Raw genomic sequence first — 14,724 nt, forward strand, 5'->3', positions numbered from 1 at the left:
TTCCCTACTGGCAAGCCCTCTCTGCAATGCTAAAGCCTTAAATGAAGCAAGTCTGGATCTCCTCAGGTCCAGGGTCTGTTAACATCTGCAAGAAACCTAACTCACTTTGGGGGTCGGGTTACAAAGTAAACAACTACCATGGCTGGCCGGACTGAATCTCGGGTCTCCCTGGGGCGCCTTTTCATTTTAAATGGGTTTGTTTGTTACTATCAAAATTATATATATTCAGAGACTAAGCGTTAGTCTATGTATTTTCCAATATGATGGAAATACTAATATTTACCAAATAAAATTCTAAAGGAGCCTTTCTTCAAGCAGTGACTTAACGCCATACATAGCTAGACTTGCTTAGATGATAGACTTCATATAAGGCATTATAGAAATTTCACAAACATGGTACAGGACCCTTAGCCTCATTAGCTTATTGCCTCACCACTTGCGAATTAAGCGTTGGCAGATGTAAATGTTACTGGAGATGTTGGTCCCGCCAGCTGTTGGTGTTTGGTATGGCACTCTATAACCCGAAACCCTGCAGTGAGTTTTCCTAGAGACGGAAGGGGAAAAAAATATCGTTCTGTGACTGTGATACAGACTGGGACAAGATATGGAAAACCAAACATTTGGACAACAAACCATTGTTTGGGTCTTTTAATTGTAAATATGATTGAAATAGCTTAACCTAGATTGTGATATCCTCCGAATGTACATTTGGTGGAAAATATACATTTATCCCGAGACAAGGACGAATGTTTATATATAATTTAAGAAATGTAACAGCACTAGTATCCATTTTGTCTTTTGTCTTCTACCCGTCAGAACTAGATTAACAACTAGTCTCTGATATGAACATATTTTACACAAAAAAAGTTCACAGTAAAAAAAAAATATAATATAATGAAAAGGTGCCCTGAGACTTCTTCTGAAGCTGTGGAAATCTAGACTTGCCACATTTTGTAGACTTGCGTGGGCTTGGATATATTTGCTTCAGGGTCTGTATGACAGACGACGTCCCAACATACGCTCGGTCACATGTGTCTCCAGGTCACGGAGAATCAGTGGTTAGAGGCCCGTATTGCAATTCTCGTGCGTTTGCCAGGCGCATAGCAAGCCAATTTTTTCGTGTAAGCCCTATGGGCTGCAAAGCCTTATATTTAGGTGGTATTGGGGGCTTGCCCAACTTTCATTTTTTTATGAAACCTGAAGAGTTATCGTTTGACGTTTGATGATTTCAATAGCTTCAAAATATTGTGGAAAGACTTTCGCCTGTATCCCCCCTTAAATTTCATTCTAGTCAAATCATATCACCTGAATATATATTCCTCATCTGATAAGGATGAGTTTTAACGTGTTTTGTTAATTGTATCTGAACATGCTGAAAGACATATTCTACTTCTAAAAAAAACACTCAAAGAAAGTTTTCCTCATCGTTGAAATTTAGGGGGGATACGGACGGAAGTCTTACCACCATGGAAATTGAAATGTGATTTCCTCATATACAAATATGTTTGGACATAGTTTACACATGTCTGCTGCATTGATACAATACCATACATCGAGTATTTGGTGTGGGTTAATAAATGATATACAAATGAAAAATAAACAACTGCATTTCAGTGATGATTCACATATAACCATGACTGTAACAAAATATGCTCATACATATCGATGGAAAAACAATCATCACTGAAAGTTATGACATGAAGAATAACCTGTTTACTGTACATGGTAATGCTTTGATCAAAGAATACTGCAGTCAAAATGATTCATAGAGGGATTTCCACTTTTTAAATGAAACGTGTTTGTAGGTATTTTTGGCAAGAATTAGAAGAAAAATTATTTTTTAGCAAAGATCAGGTGTAATCTGTTTTTTATAATGGAAGCTACGCCCCTGTTTGCATGTGTTGTTGACGTGGCATGGACGCCTTGTAACATCACTGTTAGATTATCATTCACAAACACATGCCCATGATATGGTCGGAATCGTGCTAAGGATCAGCAGATATTTATCATGAAAACAGTTTTTTTTATGTAGGTGGCTTGAAACTCGCTTTTACAAAGGCCTATAGGTTCGATCACAATACATTTCGTTTTACAGCTTCTCTTTTCTTAACATGCTCACGTCAAAACTGATTTAAATTCTAATCGCAGATTAAAGAATAGCACAATAAATAGTATTAATAAATAAATTATCATTACCATGACAACCCTGTGATATTTTACCTTATGTAAGACAGTAATGCAGATGATACTGTCGGCCGTGAATTTTGATAAGTTGCTTCATCGCTATCAATAAACACTGGGTATAGTATCTGTACAATTATATGTGTGATCAAAGGCCATATGATAGATTATATGGTCTCTGGTGTGATGGAGAACTTGCGTCGCTAGTTTTCTCGATAATCTGAACACATGTATGTAGCGTGAAACCGGCAGATATCTTTAGAAGAAAGTGTTTGCCCTACCTGTAACAACGATGTCCCGTGTCTATAAAAGGGATATAATGTGGGGATGAATGACATGTACTTTTATCTTGGCCCGTTTATGATGATACATACTGCGATCTTTCACAATAATCCCTCTGGCTATCAGATTGAGGGTACGTTTTAAACATAACCGTTATTTCTATTATTGTATTTATAACGTTCTTGACGTTCTCCATATCGTCCGTCAGATACATCGCACACTACCCTTTTCTCTTTTTATCTTCTCAAACGACTGTTACAAGCTCGAAGAATCCTGGTCAAAGTAGAAAAGTCTTAAGACTATTCCCTACAATTCTGTAACTTACACATTGTGCCCTAAATGGGTAGAGCTTCCGTTCGGGGGAATATAAGAAGGACAATGATACAGTTATTTCCAATGTTGAAGAAAGCACTCCACTTACTTAGGAAAACACTGAGATATTGTATTCATGTCGGAATGATATTTTCAGCCCCTGTCAGATCTGAATTTGAACATGCGAGGTCTGCGTCTGTGTCAGACTAAAGGCCTACAAGATGTTTAGCAACACTGGGGCGTAATAGCCATAGACATTCTCCAAACAAGGGAATATATATCTTGTGAGAATGACTTCTCCGACAGGGAAATTTACAGCAATGCGACATCACAATTACTTATGTGATATTTACTTGCAATCTGAGCTATGGATCGTCAATTTAAACAGGACAATATAGACGAATTTCACAAAAGACATGGAAATCCAACATACCTATGATATACTCAGAGAACGCACCCGCCTGTGCTATCCGGTCATAATTGCTACACGATAAAAACAATTTTTCATTTCCTGTCTCCCAGAATATATAATTTGATATGGCATTGTTTGTTATCGTATACTTTTGCGTTAGTGAAACAAATGGGGGCAACTTTAAAGTTTATGTATGGCGTCATACAGCAAAGGCTGAGCGAATGGAGAAATAACATTGTTCAGGCACTGTGAGACTATTAAGGAAGGTCACATGCAGTGCAATAATATTCCAATTATGTACTGTCAAAACAACGTTACAGTAGTGATCTTGCGAGCTGAACAGACTTAAGAAATTACGAGTTGGTACGTGTGGTGTATTTGGCTGTGATCCAAGAGAGACAAAGTGCTATTCTATTGGGACAGCTAGGGACACTTCATGAGGACAAAGGGGCAACGCGATCGCCCTTTGTTCACCAGTGAACCTTTTAATACCTCGAAACATGCACCTCACAAGATTTGCCAACACCACAGACAAGGCGTAACTGATACTGGTAGCAAGAGCGAGTGCAACTTAATAAGGCGTGTTAGCTTGCGTAATACTGCTTTCTTTGTCAGGCTCTTTTGGTGATAAGAATATTGAGGTCATGTGAACGTTGATTTCAAACGTACTAAAATGTGTGAAAATGAAATTACATGTAATTCACATGATTGAAACATTTGATCATCTTGCTTGAGCACAGGTAACATGAAGGTGTATGAACCGTTCATATACATACCCATGGAATCCGGTATGATACATAAATATCTAAGGTGTGTAAATATTTGCAAATTTGAAAATTTACATGTGTTTCCCCACCTAAGTAAATTCACATGTTTCCAACCCGAGTAAACTTAAAACGAAATCGGACATTTCAGCACCCATTGAAATTCAAAGGAATGCATTGGAAATACTGTATGATCATGTATTTACCGGGGTATCTGTTTTGCAAGTCATGTTTGGAAATCCTTGACAATCCAGTCAGGGCATACATGAACGAGGTGCTTGTGCATACGAAAATGTATGATGAGCATATGTTTCAAAGGTATAGATTCATATGAAATATATGCCCGAACTTAGGAAATATCTGAAAACATACGTAAATCCGGTCATGGCATGTATTTCCTACTGTATTTACGTTTATTTCAATGGTTTACTATCCGGCTTTTGGTCCTGTGTATATACCCCAATATTATTGTGTAAACCCCAACATTCAGAAGTTTGTAAATTTGCTTAATACCCAAAATGCAAATGTTATTTTATGCCTAGCCATATTTGTAAACAAAATCCATAACGTTTTATGATGCTTATAAATACCAGTGTACTTCTCATGCCAGCGCTCCAAAGAAAATTATGTAAAAATTTCACTGTACATTTGGCCTCATGGCCACTCTACGAAATAAATCTCTCTCTCTCTCTCTGTGTGTGTGTGTGTGTGTGTGTCTTCACAGAAACAATATGAATTGTATTTTTTAGCAGGAACTTGTCATATTGAGCAATGGCTGATGGAATAGCCATTGTTGGCATTGGGTGCCGGTTTCCTGGCGCCTCCTGCCTGGGGGAATTCTGGGATATCCTTGCAAAGGGAGAGAATCATGTGGTTGACATCCCCCCTGAGAGGTGGAACAAGGATGCCTTCTATGACTCTGATGTCAATGCTGTAGGGAAAAGCTATTCTACGAAAGCAGGGCTATTAAAGAAGTGAGTACAGAAGTATTATATGTCAGTGAACCACAAAACGCTTGCATGAAAGTACTTAGAGAGACGTTTATTAATTCAATACAAAGTAATGTCCAGGTTAAGTTTGGTATAAGTTTATTAATTCAATACAAACTAATGCCCAGGTTAAGTTTTGTATAAGTTTGTACTTAACATAAACATTGTGCCCGTACGAATATACAAATAATATAGAACTGATATATAATCTGGAACAAGTTTTTATGGATAACAACTTCTTTATTTGGTGAGTGCGACGTTTCGATACAGATTCTTGTACCGTTGTTAAGCAAGAGTGATACATGAAGTGGAGGAACTGCATATATATACTGTATATAACAATGAAACAACATACATTGTAATTGACAAAGGAAACAATATAATTGCCATAATTGGTTAAGCAGTCCACCCAATAAAGAAGTTGTTATCCATAAAAACTTGTTCCATATTGTGCGTCTCAACTTCTAAAATGCCACTCAAACAAGTCATGATATATAATCCTTCAGCTTTGATCACCGACAACAAACTTTTTAAAATCAACGAAACCGAGGCTGCCCAAATGGACCCCAGCAGCCAGGTCTTGGAGTGCTGCATTACATGGCTGGAGGGCCTTGCCGCATCACAAGGCAACAAATAGCAGGACAGAAAGTGAAGTCTACATAGGTTTGTTAAGTAGCAAAGAATTGAATTTAGATTTTTGGCGTGTGTTGTTTAGTACTCATAGCACTATTCAATATATATGTACCGTTGACTGTTGAATTAGGGGACGATAAGCCTGTGAGTGAAGGCATGAATTTGATTGGATAAACCAGTAACCACCACTCAACAACAATGTCAAGTGTTAAGATTATAATGACGTTGTCATTCATTTAGTTTTTTTAAGTCATTCGAAACAGTCATCTTTGCGGTAGCGACATGCTTAAATCTTCTTTGTATTGCATAAATATACATCTAAAGAAGACACGCACAGGCCAAAAATAAGGAAATGTATTAAACGTATTTAAGTGTACATAAGTCGATTAAGCTTGAACATAGATAAAGGAAATTCAACACAAGGGCATTCAGGTCAGTACCTGGTGACACCACCCCTTGCAGCCGTCACTGCTCGACACCGCCTTGGAAGGGATTACACAAGTCGTCGGATTTTTGCTTGGGGAATTCTTCTGAGTATCGGAGGACGATGGTGACGTTTACCGACGCGTCGATCAAGTTCGTCCTATAGATGCTCGGTTGGGTTTAGATCCGGCGATTTGGAAGGCCAGGCGAGTTCATTGACATTTGCATTGGTGAGATGGCACCTGTTACACGAGCTGTGTGGGGTCGAGCGTTGTGTTAAAACAGCTCCCTCTTGCGGTTCACAAGTGGGAGGAGGTGAAGTTGCAGAATTTCCTTCGGTGTAGCGATTTGCTGTAAGATTGCCTTGAACCACCAACTCTGATCTACCTGTGTAGGGCATGGCTCCCCACACTAAGACGCCCCTCCACCAAATCTGGTCACCTGTCGAACGCAGTTCGGCGAAAAATGTTCGCGTCAGTTCGATAGACATGTTGTCATGAGTAACGAGATTCAAACATAGAAATTGTCTTAATAAGAAAACATATATGGAAATGAACTACTGAAAACGCATGTGCGTTTCTTTTTTAAGGGTGTATACCTGTTTATTCTAAACAGTAAAAAAATATTAAAGGTTCCATGACGACGGATTATGGGGACTTGATCTCTAACAAATCACAAGACGTCACCAACCACACTGTGACAGGCCAGGCCAGTTCTATAATATCCAACAGGGTGTCCTACGTGTACAACCTAACAGGACCTTCCATGACCATAGACACAGCGTGTTCCTCATCCATCGTGGCATTACACCAGGCAGGACTTGCACTCAGGGCAGGTTAGTATTCAGTAACTGCCTATTATTCACAGAATATTACGTGGTGATCGTAGAAATGCATGAAATACATTCTTCATTACATAACAGTAGAAGATGTACTGAGGACATCAATGAGGAGAGACAATTGGAAGATCTTAATATTTTCAGTGGTTGAAACATGACAGAGACCATGGGAAACAAAAGTTCACCTGAGCTATTGACGTGCTATTCCTAATTGGCATCTCACTGTATAAACTGTATTCATACATTCCAAACCTTTGTTTGTATATGTATATAACTTTCAGGTGACTGTTCGGTTGCAATTTGTGGAGGTGTTAACCTGTTAATTCACCCAGGATATTTTATCAAGTTAAGCAAAGCTCAGATGTTGTCTCCCACTGGACAGTGCCACGCCTTCTCAGCAAATGCAGATGGTTACACCAGAGGAGAGGGATGTGGAATTATCATCGTCAAACTCCTAAGTCAGGTATGACACTTTTCTAAGCATTCCCGATTAATAACCTACATGTGGCCATAACGGATCTGTTTGACATAACCATGAAACCACCATATCAATCTTCAGTCCTCAAAGTAAAGCAGAAACATTAATCCCGTTAATTATATATTTCAGGCTTTGCATGATGGTGACAAAATTTGGGGAACTATTGTCACGGGGTTGAATCAAGATGGCCGCCAGGTTACACCCATCACAGCACCATCGGGGAAACAACAGCAGGAACTGCTGAATGACATCTACACACGGCATGGGATCGACCCGACTGAAGTAGACTATATTGAAGCTCATGGTACGTATATGTAAGAGGTTTCAAAGAAAGGCGGTTTCTATGGATTCCTAATGTCGAATTCCTAATGAACCATCAGAAAGGCTTAAATGGTTTGATCACGTATACACAAACATAACTGACATATTTGTTCTTTCATTAGCATTTCTGAAGTGGCCTATGTACATTTGTTTGACATATCTCTGATATCGAAAGTTGTCAACTCCAGCCATTGTCTCTTCAGGTACTGGAACCAAAAGAGGTGACCCAGTAGAAGCTTCCGCTCTGGGAACCTTTTTCGAGAAGTATCCACGCCAGCGCCACATCGGGTCAGTGAAAACCAACATCGGCCATCTAGAAGCAGCTGCAGGTGTTGCTGGACTCATCAAGGTCCTGTTGATGATGAAACACAGCACCATCGTGTCATCCCTACACTTTGACAAGCCCAATGAAGCAATAGACTTTGACAGATTTCAGTTTGTAGTACCAACGGAAAATACTGACTGGAAACGTCATAAAAAGATTGCATGTATCAACTCATTTGGATTTGGAGGTAGCAACAGCCATGCTGTGTTAACATCATTTACAATGGAGACACCGGTTATGAATGATATTGCCCTACCAGTTTGTTTTTCAGGCTCCAGTGAGAAAACGTTAAACAAGTCAATAGCAAAATTCACTGAAAGTGGTAACAGTTCTTCTTTCAGTGCTGTTGCTTACACTTCATGTATGGCAAGAGAACATTTTCCGTTCAGAAAAACTTTCTTTGCAAACAATCATTCTATTCTGAAAACTCAAATACAAGAAGAGTTACAAAAGAGAAACCAGCCATCGTCTTCAGACAAAGGAAACATTGTATTTGTTTTTTGTGGCATGGGAACAGCCTGGGAAGGAATGTGCAATGATCTCATCTCCAACAATGATCAGTTTAAGGAAAACATTTTGGAAATTGACAAATCCCTCTCCAGGTTTGTTCAGTGGTCCCTGATGAAGCGGCTCCTTGAATGTGATGATGTGAACGATCCTCTGTTCGGTCCAATAGCCATTTTTGCTTGTCAGGTGTCTCTCGCTCACCTGTGGGCAACCTGGGGGGTGAAGCCTGCAGCTGTTGTAGGTCAGTCAGTTGGGGAGGTGGCTGCAGCACATGTTGCAGGAATCCTGTCCTTGGATGAAGCTGTGAGGGTCATCTACCACAGGACTCGGATCCTGGCTGAAGCCACGGGCGGAAAGATGATGCTTGTCCGGAATGTTGAGACAGAACAAGTAAAGACAGCCTGTAGGAAAATTCAGAGTAAGATAGATGTAGCTCTTTATTACAGCCCGATCTCCTGCACTGTCAGTGGGGATGAGAGGTCGGTTCAGTTAGTCAAAGAGGATTTGAAGCATTCTTCAGATAGTAATGCACTGTTTCATGAGCTCCCTGTTACAAGTGCGTTCCACAGTCACTTTATGGACTCAGCAAGAGTTCAGCTTGATGAAATCTTATCCGATATCAAGACATCTCAGATGACAAGCAGATTTGTCTCTACAGTTGATCCTGATATGGATGAAAGTACAGTTTTGTCAAAGATCTATTGGGGCCTAAATGTAAGAAGTCCTGTTAGATTTTGTGATGCAATCAAAAGCACCACACAAACATCCAAAATGAACATTTTTGTTGAAATAGGCCCACGGACTGTACTAAAGTCACATCTACGGGACATTTTCAGAGATTCTACCCCCTCTGTCACATCCATTCCTTCTCTTCACCTCAAAGCGAGTTATGGTGACATTCTCCAGTCACTCATCTTGTTGTATAACTATGGAGTTAACGTCAAATGGGACACTTTCTTTCCTGATAAGATGCAAAAAACAAGCTATCCATCTTATATCTTCAATTCTAAGCCCCTGTTACTGGTGTCTGAAAGTAAACAACAGATGTTAAAGGGTCGGAAGGAAACTGAAGGAGATCACTTGTTTATCAGAGGCAACACAGAGTCAGCAAGTTTAGTCATTGACCCTCAGAGATTCAAGAGTGTTTTTGAACACACAGTGAAAGGAACAATCATTCTACCAGGTGCCGTCTATGCTGAGGCAGCACTTACTTTAGCAAGAATGATTGACATGTACCACCTATGTACAATCAGTGTTTCTGTGGCCTTCAAAAGCCTAGTCAATCTGAAATCTGGAACAGTGACAAGCCTGGATATAAAACAAGCTCACAGTGAAGTTGACTCCAGCATTTTGAGTACATTTGTTTTGAAGAATGGAAGGACAGTCCACGCAGAAGCAATAATAAGGCAAACACCTGCGGATGAATCTCCAGAGAGAGTTGACCTTGGGCCAATCAAAGAAAGATGTAAACACTACATAACTGGAGAGGAAGTGTACCAACATTTAAAAGACAATGGTTTCAGCTACGGTGAAATGATGTCCGTTATTTCAGGTAGCCAAACAGCTGGAATTGAAAGCCTCACTGTACTTGAAGTTGGATCTAAGCTCCAGAGAGAAGCAGATCACACAATTCTTCACCCTGCAATACTAGATGGCATGCTACAGACGCCTGCAACTGTCGGGCATGTGATCAGAGATATGCTTCCATACTCTGTAGAACATTTGATAGTCAAGAGGAAGACAGAAAAAAAGATGTTGGTGTACTTGAAAGTGTTGCATGAAAGTGAATGGTATGTGTGCTATAGCCTGTCACTGCTGACAACCGAAGGGTATGTCATTGCGCTCGTTGGAAAATTTACATTGAAAACGATGGGTATAGAGTCCTTTGATGTCAGGAGTGTTGCATACACAATTGAAACAGAAGAATTACATCCTGAACATGACACTGACAGCATAACAAACCTTGTTATGTTTAGTGATGAGATGTCTATGTCAAAGACCCCAAACTATCCGTGGACAGTTCACCATATTTCCATTTTACATGATGATACCTATGTTCCAGACCTTCGAGAGTCATCTGGAATAGTAGTAATGTTTCAATCCAAGCCTCACTTTGTTGACGATGGAATGAAAATGGAGAAAGAATTGGAGGAGAAGATCATGCCTTTAAGATCTCTTATACTTAAAATGTCACAGCATGCCATCAAGACACCCTTGCTCATTGTCACAATGGCAGCACCATTAGACTACCAAACCCCAGATAGAAAATCTCATGCCCTTGCTTGCATTCACGAAAGTATACGGGCATATATCAGATGTGTTAGAAGGGAATTCACAAGGCTAAATGTAAAATCGCTGGATCTCAATGTTGGTGACATGGACCAATACGACGCAACTATCATAATGTCTGAAATCTCGCAAGTCTTGAAGGTCAAGGGTCGTGCTGAAATCGAAAGCCTTCATAGACGATTGTATGGACAGACGTTACGAAAGGAACCCGACTCAACACCGCCATTTAGAGTGGACAGAAAGATGACCAGCCTGGACACCGTCCTCTATTCAACGTCTTCTGAAGAAATATATAAACCATTCTTTACAATGTCAAGACACATGCAAGAAAGGGGCAAAGATGACATTTTGTTTTCTGCACAGTGTGTAGCAGTTCACACTAAATTCCTGTCTGAACAAGTTCTGTATCCTCTTGACAATGGAGGCTTCATGGGAATCAGCAAGGGAAATCCTGTAGTCACATTTGAATCAACTGGCTTTGCACATGGAAATAGCAGAAGAAAAATGTGCATTGCCTGCTATCCACACCAGGTGAGATCCAAAGATTATGTCCCAGCGAACTTCATATTGAACGTCAGACACATAGGCCATCATTTTGAGACAGGATTTATGCTGAAGTTATACTGTCTATGGCGAGTGTGTGGTGAGTGTAGCATGAAAGACGTCAGTATACTCTACACACAACAGACAAGGAAATATGCAGAAGTGATGAAAATCATATTGCTGTCAAAACAAACTAGGAAAATTTCCTTACTGACTCCAGAAGAAATACCAAGCAACAAAAGACATCGTGTTCTCATATCAACTACTCAAATTACAACAGAACTAGCACAACAGATTGTCTTTGCATGGGACTGTCTTGAACAGCTGATATCCTTAGAGAAGCTGATATCACTCAAAGTGATAAATTTGCTAAAGTCTCTAAAGCCAAGACTGAAAATAGCAATTGTCAGGACCCAAGAGTTCCTTGCCTTCTGTCAAATGGATGAACATATTCCAAAGCTATACACATGGATAAAGAAAAATAAACAGAATATCGCGAAGATATGCATTTCATTCAGGGACTGCAACTACATTGCCTTGAATCACCACCAGAGTGCTCCTATTAACATCGCAGAAATCCTAGAAACATGGGAGTTCAACATGCAAGAGAACAACAGCGTCACCACAACACAGTTAAAGGTACCTGAGATTCTCTTGTTTGACAGAAGGGGAATGTACCTTGTTGTGGGTGGAATGACAGGACTAGGATGGGAATGTGTCTTGTATCTTGCCTCCAAAGGTGCTGGGTGCATTTCTATTATCAGCAGACGTAATCCAGATCCAAACAAACAAGATGAAATGAATGATTTGTCCGAGATGTATGGATGCATTGTTACATCACAGCCAGCTGATGTTCAAGATATCAAGGAAATAGGATCAGCTTTGAAGAAGCTAGGAACCCGTTTCCCTGCCTATATTTTGAAAGGAGTTTTCTTTGGAGCTGCTGTTCTAAAGGATGGAATTCTTTTAGAAATGACGAGAGACAAATTCAAGGCAGCTTCTTCTCCCAAAGTTGCTGGATCCTGGAATCTGCATATCCTGACAGAGCATCTCCCACTGGAATATTTTGTGCTGTTTTCATCAGTAGTATCTGTCTTTGGAAATGCTGGACAGACAAACTATGGTGCTGGTAATGGATTCATGGATGCCCTAGCTCATGTCAGAAGGCAAAATGGCAACTGTGGTCAGACTGTAAACTGGGGTCCTCTGAATATGGGCATGCTGCAAGAAAGACATGTAAAACAAATGGAATCGTTTGGATACGTTCTGATACACAAGAGAAGTATACCTGACTGCCTCACACACATCCTTATGTTGAATAAGCCACAGATCATTATGTGCGGTCTCCAGTTGGTAAAATTTGGACAAAGCCTCCACAGAGAGAACAATGTGGACCTGGAGTCTCGATTTAGATCGGTCTTGTCTCCATTTAAGGCAGCACTGTCTTCAGCTTCACCAAGTAATGTGGAAACATTTAACTTTGAGGAAATGAAGAAAATGTCAAAGGCAAATGTTCTAGCCAAACTTGTGAAGTACGTGAAGGCTGTGGTTATTGATGTAGCTATGCTTGACGAATCCTCTCTAGATGTGGAGCAGGGAACCAGAGATCAGGGAGTTGACTCAATGAATTTCATGCAAATTACTGGGAAAATCATGGACGACACACACGTTCAGCTATCATCAACAAAATTGAATGTTGAAAACGCATCGGTGTCTCAAATCTCAAAGTACATTTATGATGACTGGATGATCAAAAGGAATGGTGATCAGAAACATGAGCAGTCTCTTCCAGTCAAAGATTCATCAGAATCTGACGCAGTTCTTCTCCCAGGAGAACAGTTTGTTTTTGACAACTACATGAGAGATCCAAATCATATATCCCATTTAATGATCGTGGAACTGGAATTGCCTGATGTTTCTGAACCAAAGCCTATCAAGAAGATCCTCCACGAAAACGTCAGACGACACCCGACGTGTAGGACAGCTTTTCATGTTGTGAATGGAGAAGCAAGAAAATCAATACTGAGTGCCGGGGCTGATATTGACTACAGGATAGGTGATCTGACAAACCGTCCTGACGTATCACGTCTCACAGAGGAGCGTTTTTATCTTGATCGCCAAGGACCAATACGATTTGTCTTTGTGAAAGGAAATCCCCCACATCTCATCATTGTCTTTCATAGAATTGGCTTTGACCACCAGGCAATTACAATCTTCATAAACGACTTCATGAATATGGGTCAAGCTTTCTTACAGGGACAGTCTCTGGGAGATGTACAAAGTGCTCCAGATATGCCCATTGGTCCAGAAATAAGGACAATCCTTCAACCAAGATATGAACCCATTAAGGAATTTTGGAAAAAAACACTTGAAACAGTTCCATACATTTCCTTTGCAGACAGGGCCGTGTCATCCACACCACAAATGGACAGTATAAGTGTACAGAAAATTGTATCAGCTGATCTGTTCCGGAAGTTGAAATCTTTCACTGACAAAGAAGGGTTGTCACGGTTCAAGTGCCTTGTAGGGCTTGTTCAATTGCTGTGGTCATCCAGAGCAAATGGTCAGAAATTTGCCATGTCAACATACGTTGATCAAAGAATCTTTAGCCCAAAGTTAACAACATCTGTTGGAAGAGGTGTCAATTTTACACCACTGTCCTGTGAAGTAAGAGATGATGGCAAATTGACAGTTGTTACATTTCTCAGAGAGAACAGTGCCATGCTTGAAAAGTGCATAGAGAATGGAATATTTCCTTTTGGGGATTTGATGCATTTCCTTCCAGAGGACGACTACAACAATGTAATGACGTCTTTTGTCACATTTGGGACTGATGAGATGAGGAACATGGGTGAAGGAAATGATATGCGTGGCGACTTTGGTGCCACTGTTCGGGTGAAAGCATTATTTGGCCCTAACACAGAACTTTATTTTGACATCCTCAACAGGAAAATGTCCAAGACAATAGCCATTGTCTTGTATGCCCGGAAAGATTGTTTCACAGAAAAACGCATCCATATGATCCTCAACGCATTTTTGGGCTTACTTGAGGACACTCTAGCAAATCCACAGATTACAGTCCGGACACTACACTCTAAACCATACATCACACAACTTCAAGACAAGAAAACACGTTTCTGATTGTGTACTTCAATCAATATGTGAAGTTGTAGCATATACCATAGGCATTGACTACATTGTTAGTTCATTGTTTTCTCTCACATCAATAATGCTGGCATTTACTTTGTTAAAGAATAGCGATGCTGCTTCAAATACATGGGTATATTTTACTACAATGTGGAAAGAAAGCATCAAACAGCCTCGGATGGGTAAGACCCACTAAAGAAAATGCTTCATATGCTGAAAGTGTCTATACTTCGTGTTTGTTAATGTCATGAAATTAATATCAAGTGAGGTAAGAAACTCA

General features: G+C 40.1%; 1 protein-coding gene across 1 annotated transcript; it reads left to right on the forward strand.

The window, feature by feature from the left end:
• Nucleotides 1-4,677: 4,677 nt before the first annotated feature.
• On the forward strand, nt 4,678-14,438 carry LOC124265478 (hybrid PKS-NRPS synthetase pytA-like). Its single transcript, XM_046700276.1, has 6 exons — nt 4,678-4,884; nt 5,567-5,603; nt 6,628-6,831; nt 7,116-7,297; nt 7,442-7,616; nt 7,837-14,438. The coding sequence occupies exons 1-6, from the start codon at nt 4,723-4,725 to the stop codon at nt 14,436-14,438; spliced, it is 7,362 nt and encodes a 2,453-aa protein (XP_046556232.1). The 5' UTR covers nt 4,678-4,722.
• Nucleotides 14,439-14,724: the final 286 nt, after the last annotated feature.

The sequence above is a fragment of the Haliotis rubra genome, unplaced genomic scaffold (assembly GCF_003918875.1).
Source record: "Haliotis rubra isolate DU_JTF1 unplaced genomic scaffold, ASM391887v1 Scf98, whole genome shotgun sequence".
Taxonomy (NCBI): domain Eukaryota; kingdom Metazoa; phylum Mollusca; class Gastropoda; order Lepetellida; family Haliotidae; genus Haliotis; species Haliotis rubra.

Bases quoted from the DNA above. Each gene is read 5' to 3' on its own strand.
- LOC124265478 (XM_046700276.1), top strand. From the start codon at position 4,723: ATGGCTGATGGAATAGCCATTGTTGGCATTGGGTGCCGGTTTCCTGGC. The intron at 6,832-7,115 runs GTTAGTATTCAG...TATAACTTTCAG, and splicing joins AGGACTTGCACTCAGGGCAG to GTGACTGTTCGGTTGCAATT. The intron at 7,617-7,836 runs GTACGTATATGT...TTGTCTCTTCAG, and splicing joins AGACTATATTGAAGCTCATG to GTACTGGAACCAAAAGAGGT.